The following is a 17,578-nucleotide window of genomic DNA, read 5'->3' as shown; positions in this document are numbered from 1 at the left end:
ACCTCTGTGCTTGTATACAGCAGGACCTGATATAGTTGTATACATATCTGATTTTGTCTTAATTTCCAAGTCATAAAAGCTGCTTGTTCCATAGGCATAAGAGCCCTGCAATAAGACTTCAAATGCCTAAAAGCAGAAGAAAGAAGGGGATTTTGTTTTTTTTATCAACCAGCATCTTTTTTCTAAGAGAATAAACTACAAAATTGTTTCATACCTCTTTGAAACAACACCATGAATAAATGTTTTAACATTACAAAATGATGCTTAATTCTCCACTTAAGTACCTACTAACTGAGGCAAATAGGGAGGAGAGACAAACACTGGGGGAATTCATGGGGGGATATCATAATTCAATAGGCACAAATTGAGTAATTAAAGCTTCTATAGTGACCCAGATACTGTGCAACATGGTATGTCAGTCTGACCCTGTCTTTACATTCTTGTTTCTGTATCACAGATAGCAGGAGCGTTATGGTGGTACTACATATCAAAAGGGATTGAGTATCTGGACACAGTGTTCTTCATCCTAAGAAAGAAATTTAATCAAATCAGTTTTCTTCATGTCTATCACCATTTCACTATGTTTACTTTGTGGTGGATTGGCATAAAATGGGTTGCAGGAGGACAAGGTGAGTAAACTTGTCTACTAAATGGAAAGTGAGATTAATCAGAAAAATGAATATTCCTGATTATAAAAAAAGAGTATATGCTTAATTCTGTAGTGTTAAAAATTTAAAGGCATTTCTTCCTTCTCTGGGAAATGAGGGGGAGGAAAGATATATTATTATAGTCTTGTGAAACCCTTTTCACACAGGCATAAGTGTATCATTCAGATTTTAAATACATATTCTTCTTGTGTTTAAGTTTATGAACTGCATGAAGCAACAGATAGCTCTGCCTTGCTTAACTAAAATTCTGCAACTGCAGGCAGAAAACTTTTCAATTGTGCCTTGATTAATTTAGCATGATGATGAAAAAAATCTAGTCAACTGAGTCATAATAATTTCAGTAAGACTTACTTCCACCTATACTGAGAACTGTTACCTAAATTTATTTTATTTCTGTGTAGTGTGGAAACTAGATATAACTGCTTCATTTCACTGTGTAGATAAAAATTGTACATAAAGATACCATAAGGGGTGTAATAATTATGATATTTTCCTTTTGTTATTTCTTTATGGTTCCTTGAATCATACAACTCCCTTTCTTTAATGTCAGAATCTTGGCCTTAGTTTGCATTTTCTGTCTTTAATTATGCATGTTTCCCTGTGTATACATTTGCATAGATTGCCCTACAAATTAGATATTTTATACTCTTACTAAATAATAAGATTCATAATTTCTATTCTACAGTATAACAGTTCATATTATTCTGCAACCCACAAATGCTTTATAGTTGTAAACTAACACTTTTCAAGGATATACATTTACCAAAAATCAACAATCCTTCCAGTGCAAATCTAGAAAAATGGGCCATCACAGATATCAGGTTTTCTGATGTGATCAAGTTTTACCTTTGCATGTTCAGTCCAGCACAGGAAAACAATGGAAATCATCTCTTTGCTAAGTCTCCAATACAGCTAGGAGTATGAAAGAGCTATTCATTGCCTCTCCTATGCTGGACTGAATATGGACACGTAATCCCCAGAGTTTTGAGTTTTCTATACCTCGTTTTCCTGTGTGACCAAAATTACAAAGCAAGTTGTTCAGGCACACATTTCACATAGAACAAGTGCTGGGGGAATATGACTCTAGTTTCCAGGTATTTGTGGCAGTTTATGCTTGCGCTGAAATTGTAGCAGTGCGTTCAAGCTAAATAAGGCCTACCTACAGCGTACCATAGGTGGACTTCCACATGATTAGCAGAGGGTTCTCTTGCTCTTCTTGTATGTTTTTGTCCTCCCATCTATTCCTGAGGAATCATAACTTTTCAAAATTATAGGAAGGAGGGATGGGAGAAACTGATATTGGGACATTGTACTTTCTTCTCATTGATGGGCAGAATTAAATACCATAGAATATGATTATCTTAATGATTTCTGTAATGTACTTCTTTTGTTTCTTCTTCCCAACAGCATTTTTTGGAGCTCATATGAATGCTTTCATTCATGTTGTTATGTATATGTACTATGGACTAGCTGCCTGTGGCCCAAAATTCCACAAGTACCTTTGGTGGAAGCGATATTTGACCATAATGCAATTAGTAAGTAATATTATATATAGATATAGATATATGGATATATAGATATAGATACCAATAGAAGTGAATATGTGTAGCTCAGGGTTGAACTGTGGAGAGAATCCCAAGGACTTCATAGATATAGATATATAGATAGATATACATGTAGATATAGATATATATCAGTTATTTTTTAAATTGGGTCTTCTCAGTGTGAGAAGTGTGAAAGTAATAAGCACATCTGTCCTCCCAATTGTTCACACCACCTTTAGGGAGTGTCTCTTCTTAAGTGAGGAACCTTGATGTTCTCTGATCCCAAAAGATCAGAGGCCTCAGTGCTATACAGAACTCCCATGGATAAAGGAAGAAAACCCCTACCACATGCTATTGCAATCAGCACATGGAGAGCTACAAGAATGGCAACAAGAAAGTCACCTAGTGCTCGGTTGCTAACCGAGGTAGTCACTAAATGAGGAGTGGCTATATAGAGAATGTACTCTTTAAGAATAATGGGAGGGAGCTCATATACAATAGTTATTTAAATCTGCTAATCATAGGTGCAGTTAACACATACACACACACACACATACAAATCTGGTACACTCTCAGTTCTCAGTAAAAGCAATCCTAGCTATTTTTTCTCCAACAAATATGAATCTGTGTGCAAATATGTGTGTTTATATACATATTTGCCCCAGGCAACACTCTAAAAATGGGCAGGTCCATGAAAAGAAATTACATTTATATTAATTGAATTAATAAATACAACTCATTTAATTCAATTATCTGTAACTAAGATGCCACATTTGTATACATCTGTATTTGATTCCCTACCTATACATGCACATATATCTATTTGCTTATACACAAACACATTTATACAAGTGCACATCTGTAAACTAAAGTAGAGAAAGATTATTTGAGGAAATTTGGGTTCATCAAGTGTTAGGCTACATGTGCTTAGACTGACTGCAGTAACTTTTTGTCCCAGGTAAATTAGCATGAGGTCCTGTTATGCTTGGGATGGATTTGTTCAGCTCAGCTTATTTCCTGGGAGCTGTGTGTAAACTGAAGGAAAGATCCTCAGGACACTGGGCTAACTTTTATTTCCTTCAGGTTGCAAAAAGGAAATGAGTTGCTAAAGATATTTGCACTGGGCTGAAAGCACAAGAACACGTACCTGCACATTTATGCATGTGTAATGTGTAGTAAATCCCACTGAGGGCTGAGGGCTCCAAGTCATGTTTTGTCAGCCTGCTGGCCTCTTCCTCCTATTATTCCCAATTCACATCCAGGGGGTTCATGTTTGCAATCAAGACCTGCTCTATCTGGGTGGTGACCCTCTATCAATCTGATCTTCCCGAATTACTCCAATTGAGAGCCTCTGTAGATAGAGGAGGCATTGCAGACACTTTCTTCTCATGGAGAGATTCAAGAGGAGGGCTGGAGTCATGTGCTCATCCCCCTTGAAGCAATGGTGGCAATAATTTCCCCCTTTCAACAGCATCTTCTTGTATTGCACTCTCAGCAAATGTAATGTAATGTAAGATGATCCTCCATCCACTAATTCACAGGTAATTATTTGTGGAGAAGGGAGACCCCATCTTCCTTTTAAGTAAATAAAAAAATGCATGAATAGTATTCAGACACTTTTTCAGGAAAAATGCTCAAATAAAACCTAAGAGAAACTTCTTAATCAGGATTAATGGACCTTCTGTCATTCTTCCTTTCAGATTCAGTTCCATGTGACTATTGGCCACACCGCCCTGTCTATTTACATTGATTGCCCCTTTCCTAAATGGATGCACTGGGGTGTCATTGTCTATGCCACCACTTTCATTTTTCTGTTTGGTAACTTCTACTATCGGACATACAAGATGCCCAAGCAGCCAGGAAAGAATGGCAAGATCACCAATGGCGTAATAGCAAATGGTATAAGCAAACCAGAAAACGGTGCAGTTGTGGAAAACGGAAAAATGCAGAAGAAAGCAAAAGGAGAGTAACTTGATCCAAGCCTTAACCCTTGCAAGCGGTGAGGAGACTCCAATCTGATAGTAAAAGAAAAGGAAACACTGTCCTGTCTATACCAATTACCTTTAGGTTCTTGAAGAGATAGAAAACGTTATTTATGAAGATTGTTTTAACAACAAAAGTCCTATTGTAATTATGTAATTATTAAGAGTCATTAACTTTATGTAAACTTTTAGACTGTGGGTGTCGGTAATGTAAGCAAGAATTGCTGAAGTAGCATTTACTGTCAATCCAATGGTTAAAATTACAATTAACCAAGGATACAATTGATTTGTCGGAACAGACATTTCTTTGAAAAAGATAGCTTATAAATTCTACCAATTCTGATAGATGTTTTAAGCAAAAGACAAACAAACCCTCAATGAAAATATGGAGAGGAAGGTTTGCTCTCTTTTATAATAATTTGTAGTTTCTTAGACTAAATTATATTGCTATATTAGGTTGCCCTAATTTTCCCTTATGTCTGTTACATTGTTGTTCATCGTGTGAAAATATACCTACCTCTTTATTTGGTAAAAATAACATCTACTATTAAATATTCATGTCTGAAATAAGGAGCCCCCAATATATTTCTTGTGCTATTTAGAGAAAACATTTGTCTCTTGTTAACAAAATGTATTTTTTTATTAACAAGCATAAAGCCACATTTGAACATCTTTAATGTTTTTTTTTAAAAGCCCTAAGTGTCATAAAGCAATTTCTTGTCTCCAGTTGCACAAAATGCATGGTGTTGAGCTTTTTCAATGGTCAGATGTATATAGTGGGTGGATCAAGGATAGAACTCAGTTGTTATTTTGCTAATGGCCTACTTATTTAGCATGGATAGGACAAATTCAATATGAAGAGGAGAGAGATTCATCATTACAAAGAACTTTGCAGTTGAAGGCTTGAACCCCACAGTTTACTGGGATTTAATTGTGGCAGCAAGTACTTCAATGCCATGACGAGATGCACTGTAGATCCATTGTTGTGAACTGTTTATTGTCTTTCTCTTTGGTGCTGTAAAACTAGTAGACTCGTTTACTTAAACAGGCTCTGTGCATGTACATTTGTTATGGGTGGTTCTTGCAATCACATCGCTGCAAGAGCAATAGTGGTTTGGTAAGGTTCCATTCTTTCCACATCAGCTTCTCTAAGTCTTATTTCCATGGATGTTCTGCTTCTCATTCCTTCTGCTGCACCATTGTGGCTTCTCTCTAAAGTTTGATAGAGTTCCTCAAGCTCCTCTCTACTATGAACTGCATACATTGTATTGCACTACAGTGAAGAAAGTACAAGAATGCCTCTTCATTTGCACAGCCATGGAGAGAAGTCATGATTTGCTCCAGCTTGGAGTGAGTTTGAGGCAGAGCTGCACCACCCAGAAAGTCTTTAGATTTCTCTGCTCTAAATACAAGAGCCAATCCTCATGTATTTTTGAGAAACAGTTCTTTCTAGTAACGTATTTTATATCATGGAAATAAAGTTATTTAGTTGAGATAGAAGCTCATAGAATAGTCTGTTTTATTTTACCTGTGTTGTATTGTCTGTAATAAACAACAGGAAAACAAAGTCACATTTCCTGATATTCATAATGTCTCTGACTTGAAAATTTTCAAATCTAAAAGATAATATAAATGCTTATGTAAATAGCTTGGCTTTGAAGATAGTAACAGAGTAACCTGTAGCCTTCTCTCCATAGTAATCCAAATTAGTCAATGAAATACTGATGAACTTCAGTTCTAAACATACATACTCTGCAGTAAATCTGTATTCAGGGAGTCCCTGGGTTAAGAACGCCTGGTTTAAGGATGATCCATAGTTAAGAACGGAGCCTATTGTAGCAAAATTTGAGTTAAATACACAATGATTCAAATTCATTACACAATACCATTTATACAGTATTATACAATAATATTGTTCCAGCTTACATACAAATTTGACTTAAGGACAGACCTTGGGAATTCTTAAACTGGGGACTACCTGTAAATACAATTTGACTTACTTTTGAGTAAACATATAGGATGGTACTATTGGACTACACAGCAGATATGAACTGAACTGATCTGGGACCACAAACCAATAACTTGAATTCTTGTTGATTTCAGTGCAGGAGTATTAAGTATATCCTTAATTCTTTCACTGAAATCAGTAGGACTTATATTGCATAACTTTGGCTAGAGACACTTAGGTGTTGGGAAATAAAGTAAAATTTGTTTGGATATATTCTGCATTTTATTAGTATTATAATTTCAGTGTGGTGTGGTGTGATGTGATGTGATGTTCTGTCATAATCCAGATTGAATAATTATTTTTATCCAAAGATAGAGTATTGAAAAGTATTATCAAGCGTGATTATAGTGATTTTTACTACATATTTTCAGCCAGGTTTCATCTGACATAATTTGTTACTTGTCTGAATCCCCATGTATTATGTGTATTCTATATTCATATGTGTGAGAGTACAGCTAACTCTGAGATGTAATTCTAATTCAGTTTTGCTGCTGAAATTCTGGGTCATTTAGTCCTTGTACATAAGGCCCATGTTGATAGCAAGATACCTGCTGTTAATACTGAAAATATTTCTAAGTGCAAATTAGACCTGCAGTAAGTTCTTTCTTGTCATGCTTGGGTTTGTGAAACACTATTATATACTGGCTAAGATTTAGGATTGTTCTATTTTCATTTTTTGCATGGAGATAGCTATAGCACTTGCCCATGGATTGATGTACGCCAACTAGAAAGCCATCCATTTACCATTTACTGGTGAATGAATCCTTGAATTTGTGCCTAAAAAGACAACCATTCTTGGTTTGGTCATACTACTTTTTTTTCTCACAGAAATTCATTTCTATTAAATATCAATATCTTAAGTTGAGTAAATGACCATTTGGGGCCAATAGGAACCTTCAGAAGGCATGTTACAGATACTCTCCCAAAATGGATCTCATGGGAATGTTTGCCTGTTGACAAAACAGCTGATGGTCACAAACAACCCTCACCAGCAAACTGGTGAGGGTGACCCTGACACCAGCTCTAACCTATCAGGTTATTCCCTATCATTACAGTTCCCCTTAATGTCTTTTCTGGATAGGTGGGCACTTTTTAAAAACAAGCACTGGACTACAGCCACCTAATTGTGGTGTTATCTAAGAATATGTGAGGCTCAAGGTCTCATTGGAAATACAATTAACGCCAAAGACTGCAGTGTTCCAGCTTCCCACTTTTTAAATAAGTAATTTGATATAAAATGTGCCAGATTCCCATTTTGTTTCTTGTTTTAATTGAAAAACTCTTTAAAAAAAAAATTAAGCCAGATGGACATCTAGGGAAATGTCCACAAGAACCACATGACCTACTCCTATGTCATGCAGCCCTCAGGATTAGAACCTATGTATTTCTATGCTCCATCTTTTCTCTACAACTCTTGAGAGCAGATGTTCAGGGGACAGAGTCAAATGATCTCCTAAAGTACCTGTAATATCTTGTCTACGTGCCCCTTTTTCTAGAGCTTTATTTTATTTTATTTTATTTTATTTTATTTTATTTTATTAATTCTCAATCTGTGACCACCTTGCCTCTTCACATTCTCTTTGCCAATAGCTGGGAAGAAAAATGGAGCACAGAAATGCCATAGTCATGTCTTGAAGGTCTTCTAATCTTTCTCTTTAATCAGATCAATATTCCTATCTCAATAGACGGGTGATATACATTAGGCTTGCACAAAATTGCCAGAACCAGTTTTGATACACTGCAATTTGGCTGGGAGAGATCATTCATTCTTTACATAGCACAAGTGACTATACTGCAAGTATTAAGAAGGCATGGGGGAGGGGGGAGTGTAGATCTTCATTATGTGTAACATGACAAATCATATACCAAAATATATCATGTTTACAGACATCAGAAACTGATTTCAGATTAACAGAGCTGAGAGTGTTATACTTAACAGCACCTTGGTCTGTCTGCATATGTCTCTATGTGACCAGCTAAAATAGAGTTTTAATAAGTATTTTTTATGGTCACTTGATTTTCAGCTAATATTTCTGCTTTATTTTGTTAGTACTAGGTAAACTAATTACAGTTCAGTAACTATTTATTGCTAAATTGCCATAAGGATTTTTTTCCTACTACGCAGCTCCTTGAAAAGTTGGAGGTGAAGGCTGGGGTAAGATTCATTTTCTTTGCTAGGTTTAAACCCTCATGCATTTTTCATGTAGGCTTTGTGACAAATGGAGAAAATCCATTTGGTTAGTTTTTCCCACATGCTTGCAAACAGCCGCCATGTAAGAAAGCAGCACAGGTATGTGGTTGTTGCTACATGTGAAAACCATAACAGCCTGTATGAAATATGGGTTAAGGAATTCATAACTGACTAATGCATTTGTACAAATTTACACTAATTCACCAAGTTCACCATTAATTACAAAGTTACAAATTGATGGTGTTTCCTAAAGATTTAGAAGTCATAAATTCTTTCAATAATCCAAGTTTTAAAAATAAACATAAAACTAGTTCAAACATAACTAATTTGAATCATAAATCTACAAATGCAAAATTCTGGATTAAAATTTGTGGAGTTTTATGGAATTCTAGAGTCTGGATGTAAACCTCAAATGTATTAGAACTTATCTCTCAAAACAGGATTCATTTCTCATGTTTGTCCAGTATTGCATCTTCTATTTATGGTAGGAGAAAATATAGGATTTATATTAATAAATGAAAACTTATTATATAAATTGTGATCTAATCCTTTCTGAAACTATATAATTATATGCTGGGGGAAAAAATGAGAGACACACTGTAAAATTCAAATTTCTGTGTTGAAATTTTTTTTGCAACTGGGATTCAGCTCTCTTATGTAAAATCATACCTCTACCCAGCACACTAGAATCTTATAGAAAACCAAAATTAGTAGTCATGGTTACACAGAAAAAAAAAAGCTTCTAGTAGATAGGCAATTAAATGGGCTGAAACAAAATGGTTTGTTCAATTGCAATATAAGGCAGAGCACTTAATTCAAAATATAAATTGACACTGACACTGACATATATACATACACATATGTGCGAATATACACAATTATAATCATTATCAACCCAACCCTCTTCACTGAAAGTTGTGGACCATAATCTACCAAAGTAGTCCAGTGTGGGTTGGTAGATAAATGTTTTTTGACTTCCCAGTCCAGAGCTGTGAGACAACGACTGATCCAAAGTCCACGCCTAAGGGAAGACTAAAATTTGGATCTCCCTGTTCCTAGTCCAGCACCTTAACCACTACAACAAACTGGCTCTCATATATAGGTATTAAGAGGTCAACAAAGAAGAGGAGTATCCCTCATCTTTAAGATGTCTTGTAGTCCTTGCCAGGACAGCCTATCCTTCAATTCCTCCCAGCCTACAACTGAATCTGCTACAGGAAGAAGCCTACCTATTCTTGACATTGCCCCCAAGAAAATATTACACCCAGGGACAAAATGATAAGGCATCTCTTTTCTAAATCTAAAGTAGTCATCTAAATAAACAAGGGAATATATAGTGTGAAAAAGAAAGTACACCCTCTTTGAGTTCTATGGTTTTACATATCAGGACATAATAAAAATCATCTGGTCCTTAGCAGTTCTCAAAAGTAGATAAATACAACCTCAGATGAACAACAACACATGACATATTACACCATGTCGTCATTTATTTTACAAAAAGAAAGCCAAAATGGAGAAGTGTGAAAAACTAAGTACACCCTTACTGCTTTCATAGGTATGAAGAGGCTAAGTAGCAGCCAGATGCTGCTAATCAAATGTCCTTGATCAATTGATGACCAGCAAGTGTGACTATCTCTATAAAAGCCAAAGTTTTAGGAGTTTGCTGGTCTTGAGCATTGAGGTGTGTGTTAACACAATGCCAAAGAGTAAAGACATCAGCAATGATCTTAGAGAAGCAATTGTTGCTGCCCATCAATCTGGGAAGGGTTATAAGGCCATTTCCAAATAATTTAAAGTCCATCATTCTACAGTGAGGAAGATTATTCACAAATGGAAAATATTCAAGACAGTTGCCAATCTTCCCAGGAGTGGGCATCCCAGCAAATTCACCCCAAGTTCAGACCATGCAATGCTCAGAGAAACTGCAAAAAATCCAAGAGTTACATCTCAAACTCTACAGGCCTCAGTTAGCATGTGAAATGTTCAAGTTCATGACAGTACAATTAGAAAAAGACTGAACAAGTATGGTTTGTTTGGAAGGGTTGCCAGGAGAAAGCCTCTTCTCTCTAAAAAGAACATGGCAGCACAGCTTAGGTTTGCAAAGTTGCATCTGAACCAATCACAAGACTTCAGGAACACTATCCTTTGGACAGACGAGACCAAAGTGGAGATGTTTGGCTATAATGTACAGTGCCACATTTGGTGAAAACCAAACACATCATATCAGCACAAACCTCTCATACCAACCATCAAGCACGATGGTGGAGGGGTGATGATTTGGGCTTGTTTTGCAGCCACAGGACCTGGGCACCTTGCAGTCATTGAGTCGACCATGAATTCCTCTGTATACCAAACTATTCTAGAGTCAAATGTGAGGCCATCTGTCCGACAGCTAAAGCTTGGCTGACATTGGGTCATGCAACAGGACAATGATCCCAAGCACACCAGCAAGTCTACAACAGAATGGCTGAAAAAGAAAAGAATCAAGGTGTTGCAATGGCCCAAAGTCCAGACCTCAACCCGATTGAAAAGCTGTGGCAGGACCTCAAGAGAACTGTACATAAACAAATGCCCACAAACCTCAATGAACTGAAGCAATGTTATAAAGAAGAGTGGGCCAAAATTCCTCCACAATGATGTGAGAGACTGATAAAGTCATACAGAAAATGATTGCTTCAAGTTATTGCTGCTAAAGGTGGTTCTACAGGCTATTGAATCATAAGGTGTACTTAGTTTTTCATACATGGCTTCTCCATTTTGGCTTTCTTTTTGTAAAATAAATGATGATGTGGTATAATATGTTGTGTTGTTGTATTTACCTACTTTTGAGAACTGCTAAGGACCAGATGATTTTTATTATGTCCTGATACGTAAAACCATAGAACTCAAAGAGGGTGTACTTTCTTTTTCACCCGACTGTAGATATGCTCTTTCTGCCCAAGACACAATACACTGTTAACAGAAAGCTTCATTTCCTTATTACATGATGCCTGGTGTTGCCTAACTGTTTTAGGGGGAATACCAATGGAACAACCATAATTGACTATGTATGTATCCCCTCTGCCAAAATGGGAAAATTTCAAAACACAGAGGTTATTCCATAAGGTTGTGGTGATCACCAATCTATCACATTCCAATATACTGGCTTTGAAGATAGTAGATTGTTGAAAATACATAATGATCACATGCCTGCACTAAACTTTCAGGCCAAACAAGAATTAAATGGTCTGTTAATTTAGTTGATAAATTCACCGCAATGCTTCACTCAAACTATCTGGCAGATATTCAGCTTAAACTGATTAATGCTGATCCAACTTCTCCAGTTATCCTGAGCCACTGTCAACAAATAGTTGATCATTTAAAACCAGAATTAAGGCTGACACTCCTAAATTAAGTTGATTCATCAACATAGCCGCTGGCGTGATATGGAATGTAGAACAACATATTATATGGTTAGGAATTTGGTACGGAGAGCAAAAGATAGTTGTGCCTTATGTTGGGTAATTACAGAATTAAATTAATAAATTACAACTCAGTACTTTCAAAGTTACATGACTTCTAGCACCTAAAGGTGTTTAATGGTGGTGTCATCAAACTTTGTCTCAGATGCAGGAAAAATGCCAGTTGGGACAAAGGCTCTGTTAGAAATGTCATTCTGAAATGCAGCAAATAACTCAGTCATTATAATAATGCAATAAAGATTAATCACTAGTCTTCAAAAATGCTGAGGTTCAGTGGTTACATCTTGATTTGATTAATGTTTCATCACTCAATCCTTCAATATATTCCTAATCCTAAAAGCCCTTGATGATTCACACAAACTTGACCTTAAATGCAAGAATAAACCAAACTTCAGCAATTTGGTGGAAAAAGCTTAAAACAGCATCATTGTTTTTATTCGGGGAGGGCACACAGAAGCTAAATGTTTTTGAGCTCTCTTATGATTTCCTATTCCATCTGTCTGGTCATTCTGGAAGCTAGTAATGCTGAAATGTTCTAACCACCATACAGTAGCTGTAAGGCTCCAGAGACATTTTACTTGCATGACTCCATACAATGGGAGTGAGATTTTATCCACTCTGCCATTTTCAAGCCATAAAGAAGATGGTTTGCTTCAGAGCACAGTTTAATCGTGCAGCACATGTGAGTGTCAACAGAGGATCCCAAAAGATGCTGATGACTGCTCAAAGAAAGTATCTTTAAAAATTTAATAATTAGGGAAAACAAATTGCACAAATCTGTAAGATCTCAGCAATCTCAAGTAAATTCTTCTGTAATTTTTGATATTCTCATACAGGAGTCTGGCCATTGCACTGATTAGACAGTTGTACCCAAAGTCAGAAATCATTGTAACCTCATAATTGGGAGGGACTGAGGTGATGAAATTTTAATAACATGAACTGTTGACTTGCGGTCACCTCAAAACTGTAACTGTGAAATTCTTGGGGTTCTTTGCCTATGTGTGGGTTGGCACCTCTAAGAACTAAAAGAATGTGAGATTCTTAAGACAGTGGACTATTTCTTGGCACAACAACAAATACTCTTTTGGGAAAATATTAGAGGAATATAATGTCATCCTAGCACACACACACACACACACACACACACACACACCAATTGTAGCATCAAAAAGCTACCTAAGGAAGGTGCAGTCAGGTGCAATTATTACATATGCAAATTTTAAATGTTTGTTTCTTAACATTCCCATATATCTGATCTGAGATCTAAGGGCCATCAGCTTATCAGCTGGCAAATTATGTTTGTCCAACTGTATCAATTCTTGACAGGTGTGGTGCCCTCAGTTTCTGCCCTAGCAAACTATAATCCCAAATAAGACACTAAATCAGCACACTCTTGCATAAGCCAGTAGGAATGACTCATCTGTGACAGTCCTACAAGCAAACAAAAACCAGCCGGATACTATTGCAGAGTAGGCAACCCTTGGCTTGCAGGCTGTCTGAGGTTCCTACACTTCATCTGGGCATAGCCTGGAGCACTCAGGACTTCACCACTGAAAATTGATAGCCTATAAAAATAAAAATCCCCCAATCCCCTCCAACTGGGAGAAGGCAAACTCTTGTAGCCCCCCCCCCTTTTGTTACATTGCAATCTAGGAAGGACAAGAAAAAGTATTTGTTCAGCTCCATGTGAGAAAAGTTTGCCTACCTCTCCTTTCGAAGGAGCAGCTATATCCAATCCTATTTATATTCTAAGTAGTATAAGCATATAGATACAAGATGTTGCACCCCAGTGCTCTAATACCTCTGGTACCATAATAAACGATGGGTGCTTCAGCAGATAAATGTCATTGGTCCCCATTATTAAAAGAATATGAAAATTCCTCAGATGAGTGCTTCTATGTCTAAATCACATCCCTTCACTAAAATTAAAGAGAATAAATTGCTAGGCCTCTTCAGCATGAGGATTCTGAGTCAGTTTGACCTCTGTATTCCCACAATGTCATTCATGGTGAACAACTGAGCCAATTTATTTCCATCTCAGCTACAGTATACTTCAAATTCCTGCAAAGCTGGGACATTTTAGATGCTGTGGCCACATTTTCCCACTGATGGAAATTCTTGTACTTCCCCTTCAGGTCTTGTAAGGCAGAAGATGGCAACCTTCTCTCTCTCTCTCTCTCTCTCTCTCTCTCTCTCTCTCTCTCTCTCTCTCTCTCTAACTGATGAGATACTTTGCATTCACCAAGTCTCACCGAGTTTCAGCATTCTTGTTCAAAGATCTTGCAAGGTTTGCAAATGACTATATCACTTCACACCCCTCCTTGAAATGCTTCCTCTTTATATTCAAAATAAGCAGCCCTTGTGAAGTAGCTTTTATCCACATTCTTTCATCTTACCTTTTATCTCCTTCCCTGCATTGTTTTGCCATTGTCTGTTTCAGATGACAAGGTTCTATGGTGAGTTTGTCATTACAGCTTAGTTTGTATATGCTCAGACTTGAGTACTACAAAAATGAATGGGATCTCCTCCAGCAATAGCTGATTGGTTTCACAACATAGTTGCAAGGTATGTTGCAAATATATTATATCCACCCATGGGTATCAGAAACCTTTGGACACACCCAGGAGAATAGTACACAATAATAAATAAATATTTATAATGCTTTATCTTCTAAAAACAGGGGTAAAACCCTGAAGGCAAACTCACTACAAGTAATTCATTTTCACATGCAGGAAGAATCTCTTTCAGATACTCTATGTTAGAAAAATCATTTTATTTACTTGACCAATTAATTCATGTAGCCATCTTGTAAGAATCCAAAATAGCTGATATTAGTTCATTATTTGGTCAACATTTGACTAGGGTTAAAAAAATTTTTTTTATAATAGTAGAATTACTAGCAGGTGTAATGGATTGAAAAAACTGATTGACAGATTAGTATGTACGTAATAATTCAATGTGGTTTTTTTAAAAAAATCTTGATAAACAAAGATACTAAAATTTCAATAATTCGTAACAGATTGCTCACAATTCCAAAATCAATACCATGAAGGTCAGTCTACTTGTCTGAATTATATGACATATTTTCAGAATGTGAGTAATAATAATAATAATAATAATAATAATAATAATAATAATAATATATAATTAGCGAAGGAAAAGATGGCAACTACTCTTTTTAGAAAGCTAGTATAAAAATAATAATGCACAGTTTCACAGAGTTCTCTGGAAATGCGGTTTGATTTAGCATCAGTTACAGGTGTAGATATCCCAGCAAATAGGGATGTGATGTTTTTGTGATTTAAAACTGACAACTGCTTATATATAAATAGATGTGTAAAAGTAACATATGAGAACAAGAATGATATATGTAATGTTCCTATATTGTTATGCTTATCCCACTTCTTCAATAGGCAAAAAACTCCATAGGACAAGTGTTTAGATTCAGATTTCTTCACCTAAAGACAGATTGCTTTTATCTCTAATAGTATGTGGGAATTACCTTGGGAGACGGATGTCTCAACCCACGGAAGGGGGGATGGTGTGGGAAATCTTCAGAAGGGACCCTCCCAGAGAATAAAAGGAAAGGAGGGGAAAAATACTTTCAGTCTTGTGAGATTCTGTTAAAGTAATCTTAACATTACAGATAGATAATCTTACAATAAATATAGAGTTAGTACTCCTGGTTGTGCTTCTTGTTTGGACTACCTAATATTATCTGAAACCAAAACAATTTTTTTTCACCACAAGTGATAAGTTATCTACATTAGCTCAGGGTTATCCAGAAGGTTGATCAAGATCTAATCATAGATCTTTCAGCAAGTTGTGATAAATTATCAACATGACTGTGTTCCTGCAACTTTGAAGTCTGCTCAACTGGTCTGGAGACTTTTTCACCCATCTACTATTTCTCTTAAATTAAGGTTAGGCAACATGGTGCTAGAAGGCATCTACATATCCATGAATGTCTCCTTGTTGCCCAAGTTTCTTTGCTTGATCTGATTATTATTTTAATTGTTTAAAAATAAAACACATAATTATCACAATGAAAAACAAAACACCTATCTACAGCATCCTCTTTATTGGCAAGAATGTTTCTTGCTCTACCCAGGTCTCATTATAAAAAATACTAAAAATAAAAATGGTATTTTGTTTTGAAGTGTGTCCACCTGCCCAATAAAATGCTGAGATACACTGGGATAGTAGTATAATAAAATATACCTGAAGATTGTCCAAAACCTGATTAGATGTGAGGTGGGAAAGTATTTAGAGAGGGTGGTATTTGAACTTGTTTAAAGAGAGAACTATCTACTTCAAAACTATCACATATTCACCTTCACCCATTCAATGGATGTGTAAGAATGTCACATCATCTCAGTGTCACTTGACATTGGAAAGGAATTATCCCTTCAACCCCCATGTCATATTATTCTAGTACATATACTTGTGTGTGTTGTCTGGTGGCTTGCAAAAAATTAAAATTTTGCTATAAGGGGAAGCTATGAAAGGAAGGGTGGTTGCAACAAATGTAAGCCTGTGCTTGGTGCCTTAAATTTTGATGGAGAGTTTTGAACATGGAGCCAACATTGGTTTCTTTATCGAAGCAAAGAAGCAAAGCAACTTGTCTTAAGAAACACCTCCACATTCAGCAAGCACTACTGGAGAAGTTTAAGAAGGCAGCATAGCCTCAAACCTCTCCAGCACAGGAGGCTTTTGTCAGGTGTTGTGCTGAAGAAGAGCCCTGAAACAGAGCAAAATGAAGTAATGTGATAGCATTACTCTCCTCCTAGAAGCAAGGGGGCATGGTGCTTTCCTCAAAGCACAACATCCTTTCAAAGACTTCCACAGCTCTGAAAAAAAAGTAAACATCAGTACTTGTCCATGTTTCTTGCTTCAGCAATTTGTCATCCAAGGCACTGTTTATAATAACTGCACCCAGTGGGCTGAAAGATCTGCCACCACACTGCCATGTTAATTTTGCACATTTTGCCAATAGTTGCTCAAATTTGCCAGAATGCTGACTCTTCATGGGGGTATCTGATGTAATAACTGAAGTAACGTCTTGTACATTGTTCTGGAGTTTGTTTTGGTTATGGACTTGGATGAAATGGATAGGTTACTTTCTGATATTAGCTCCATGCCAGTGGTTTGAATTCATATTTCTCCTGGCTCAGTTACAGAGTGCTCTATAGGATGGAGATTATCTAAACCCCATTCAGTCAGGGTTCAAGCCTTGGCATGTGATGGAAATGCCATTGATCATTCTGGTAGATAACCATCAGGATCTGAAGCTGGGGGGGGGGGCTGCACTCCTTCTTGTCCTACTGATCTCTCAACAGTATCCGATGCCATTGACATTGGTTTAATGGTAGGGGCCCTGATTTGTAGTGGTTCCATTCCTTCCCAAGTGGGGCTGGCAAAGACGTTTGGCCTGCTAAGCATTCTCAAATGATGTTAGCCCCATAAAGTACAGTAGACCAGACTAAGAAACCAATGCCATATACAGTAGGTCAGGACTACTTTTACTGTATTGGAACAGCTCTAGTAACAGAATCTTGCAAGTCTGAATGTGCTTCTCCCCTCCCTTACTTTATCTTTGTGTGAATTAGGGAGGTGCCTATTTGAGACCTTTACTCAGTTTCTTGGAATGGGCTCAAGCCCCACTTATCTAACTGATGTCTTGGTAGTGGCTCTCCCTCCTGTCTTTCAAGGCCATTCCCTATT

The 17,578-nt window shown here is 36.7% G+C and overlaps 1 protein-coding gene across 1 annotated transcript in view; it reads left to right on the top strand.

Moving 5' to 3' along the window:
- ELOVL4 (ELOVL fatty acid elongase 4) overlaps positions 1 to 4,555 on the top strand; it is a 45,194-nt gene extending 40,639 nt beyond the window's left edge. Inside the window, exons 4-6 of the mRNA XM_088150726.1 lie at positions 458 to 629; positions 2,076 to 2,203; positions 3,913 to 4,555. Of these exons, the coding sequence (XP_088006852.1) occupies positions 458 to 629; positions 2,076 to 2,203; positions 3,913 to 4,182 (570 nt within the window). The 3' untranslated portion in view covers positions 4,183 to 4,555. The remainder of the gene's footprint in view (positions 1 to 457; positions 630 to 2,075; positions 2,204 to 3,912) is intronic.
- The last annotated feature ends 13,023 nt before the right edge of the window (positions 4,556 to 17,578 follow it).

Source organism: Python bivittatus, unplaced genomic scaffold (genome assembly GCF_059951505.1).
Source record: "Python bivittatus isolate LINGU-HERP-01145 unplaced genomic scaffold, Pbiv_v1 ctg000020_np1212, whole genome shotgun sequence".
In the NCBI taxonomy this organism is placed as follows: domain Eukaryota; kingdom Metazoa; phylum Chordata; class Lepidosauria; order Squamata; family Pythonidae; genus Python; species Python bivittatus.
The sequence above is the reverse complement of the archived record's forward strand: the minus strand, read 5'-3'. Positions and strand labels throughout refer to the sequence as shown.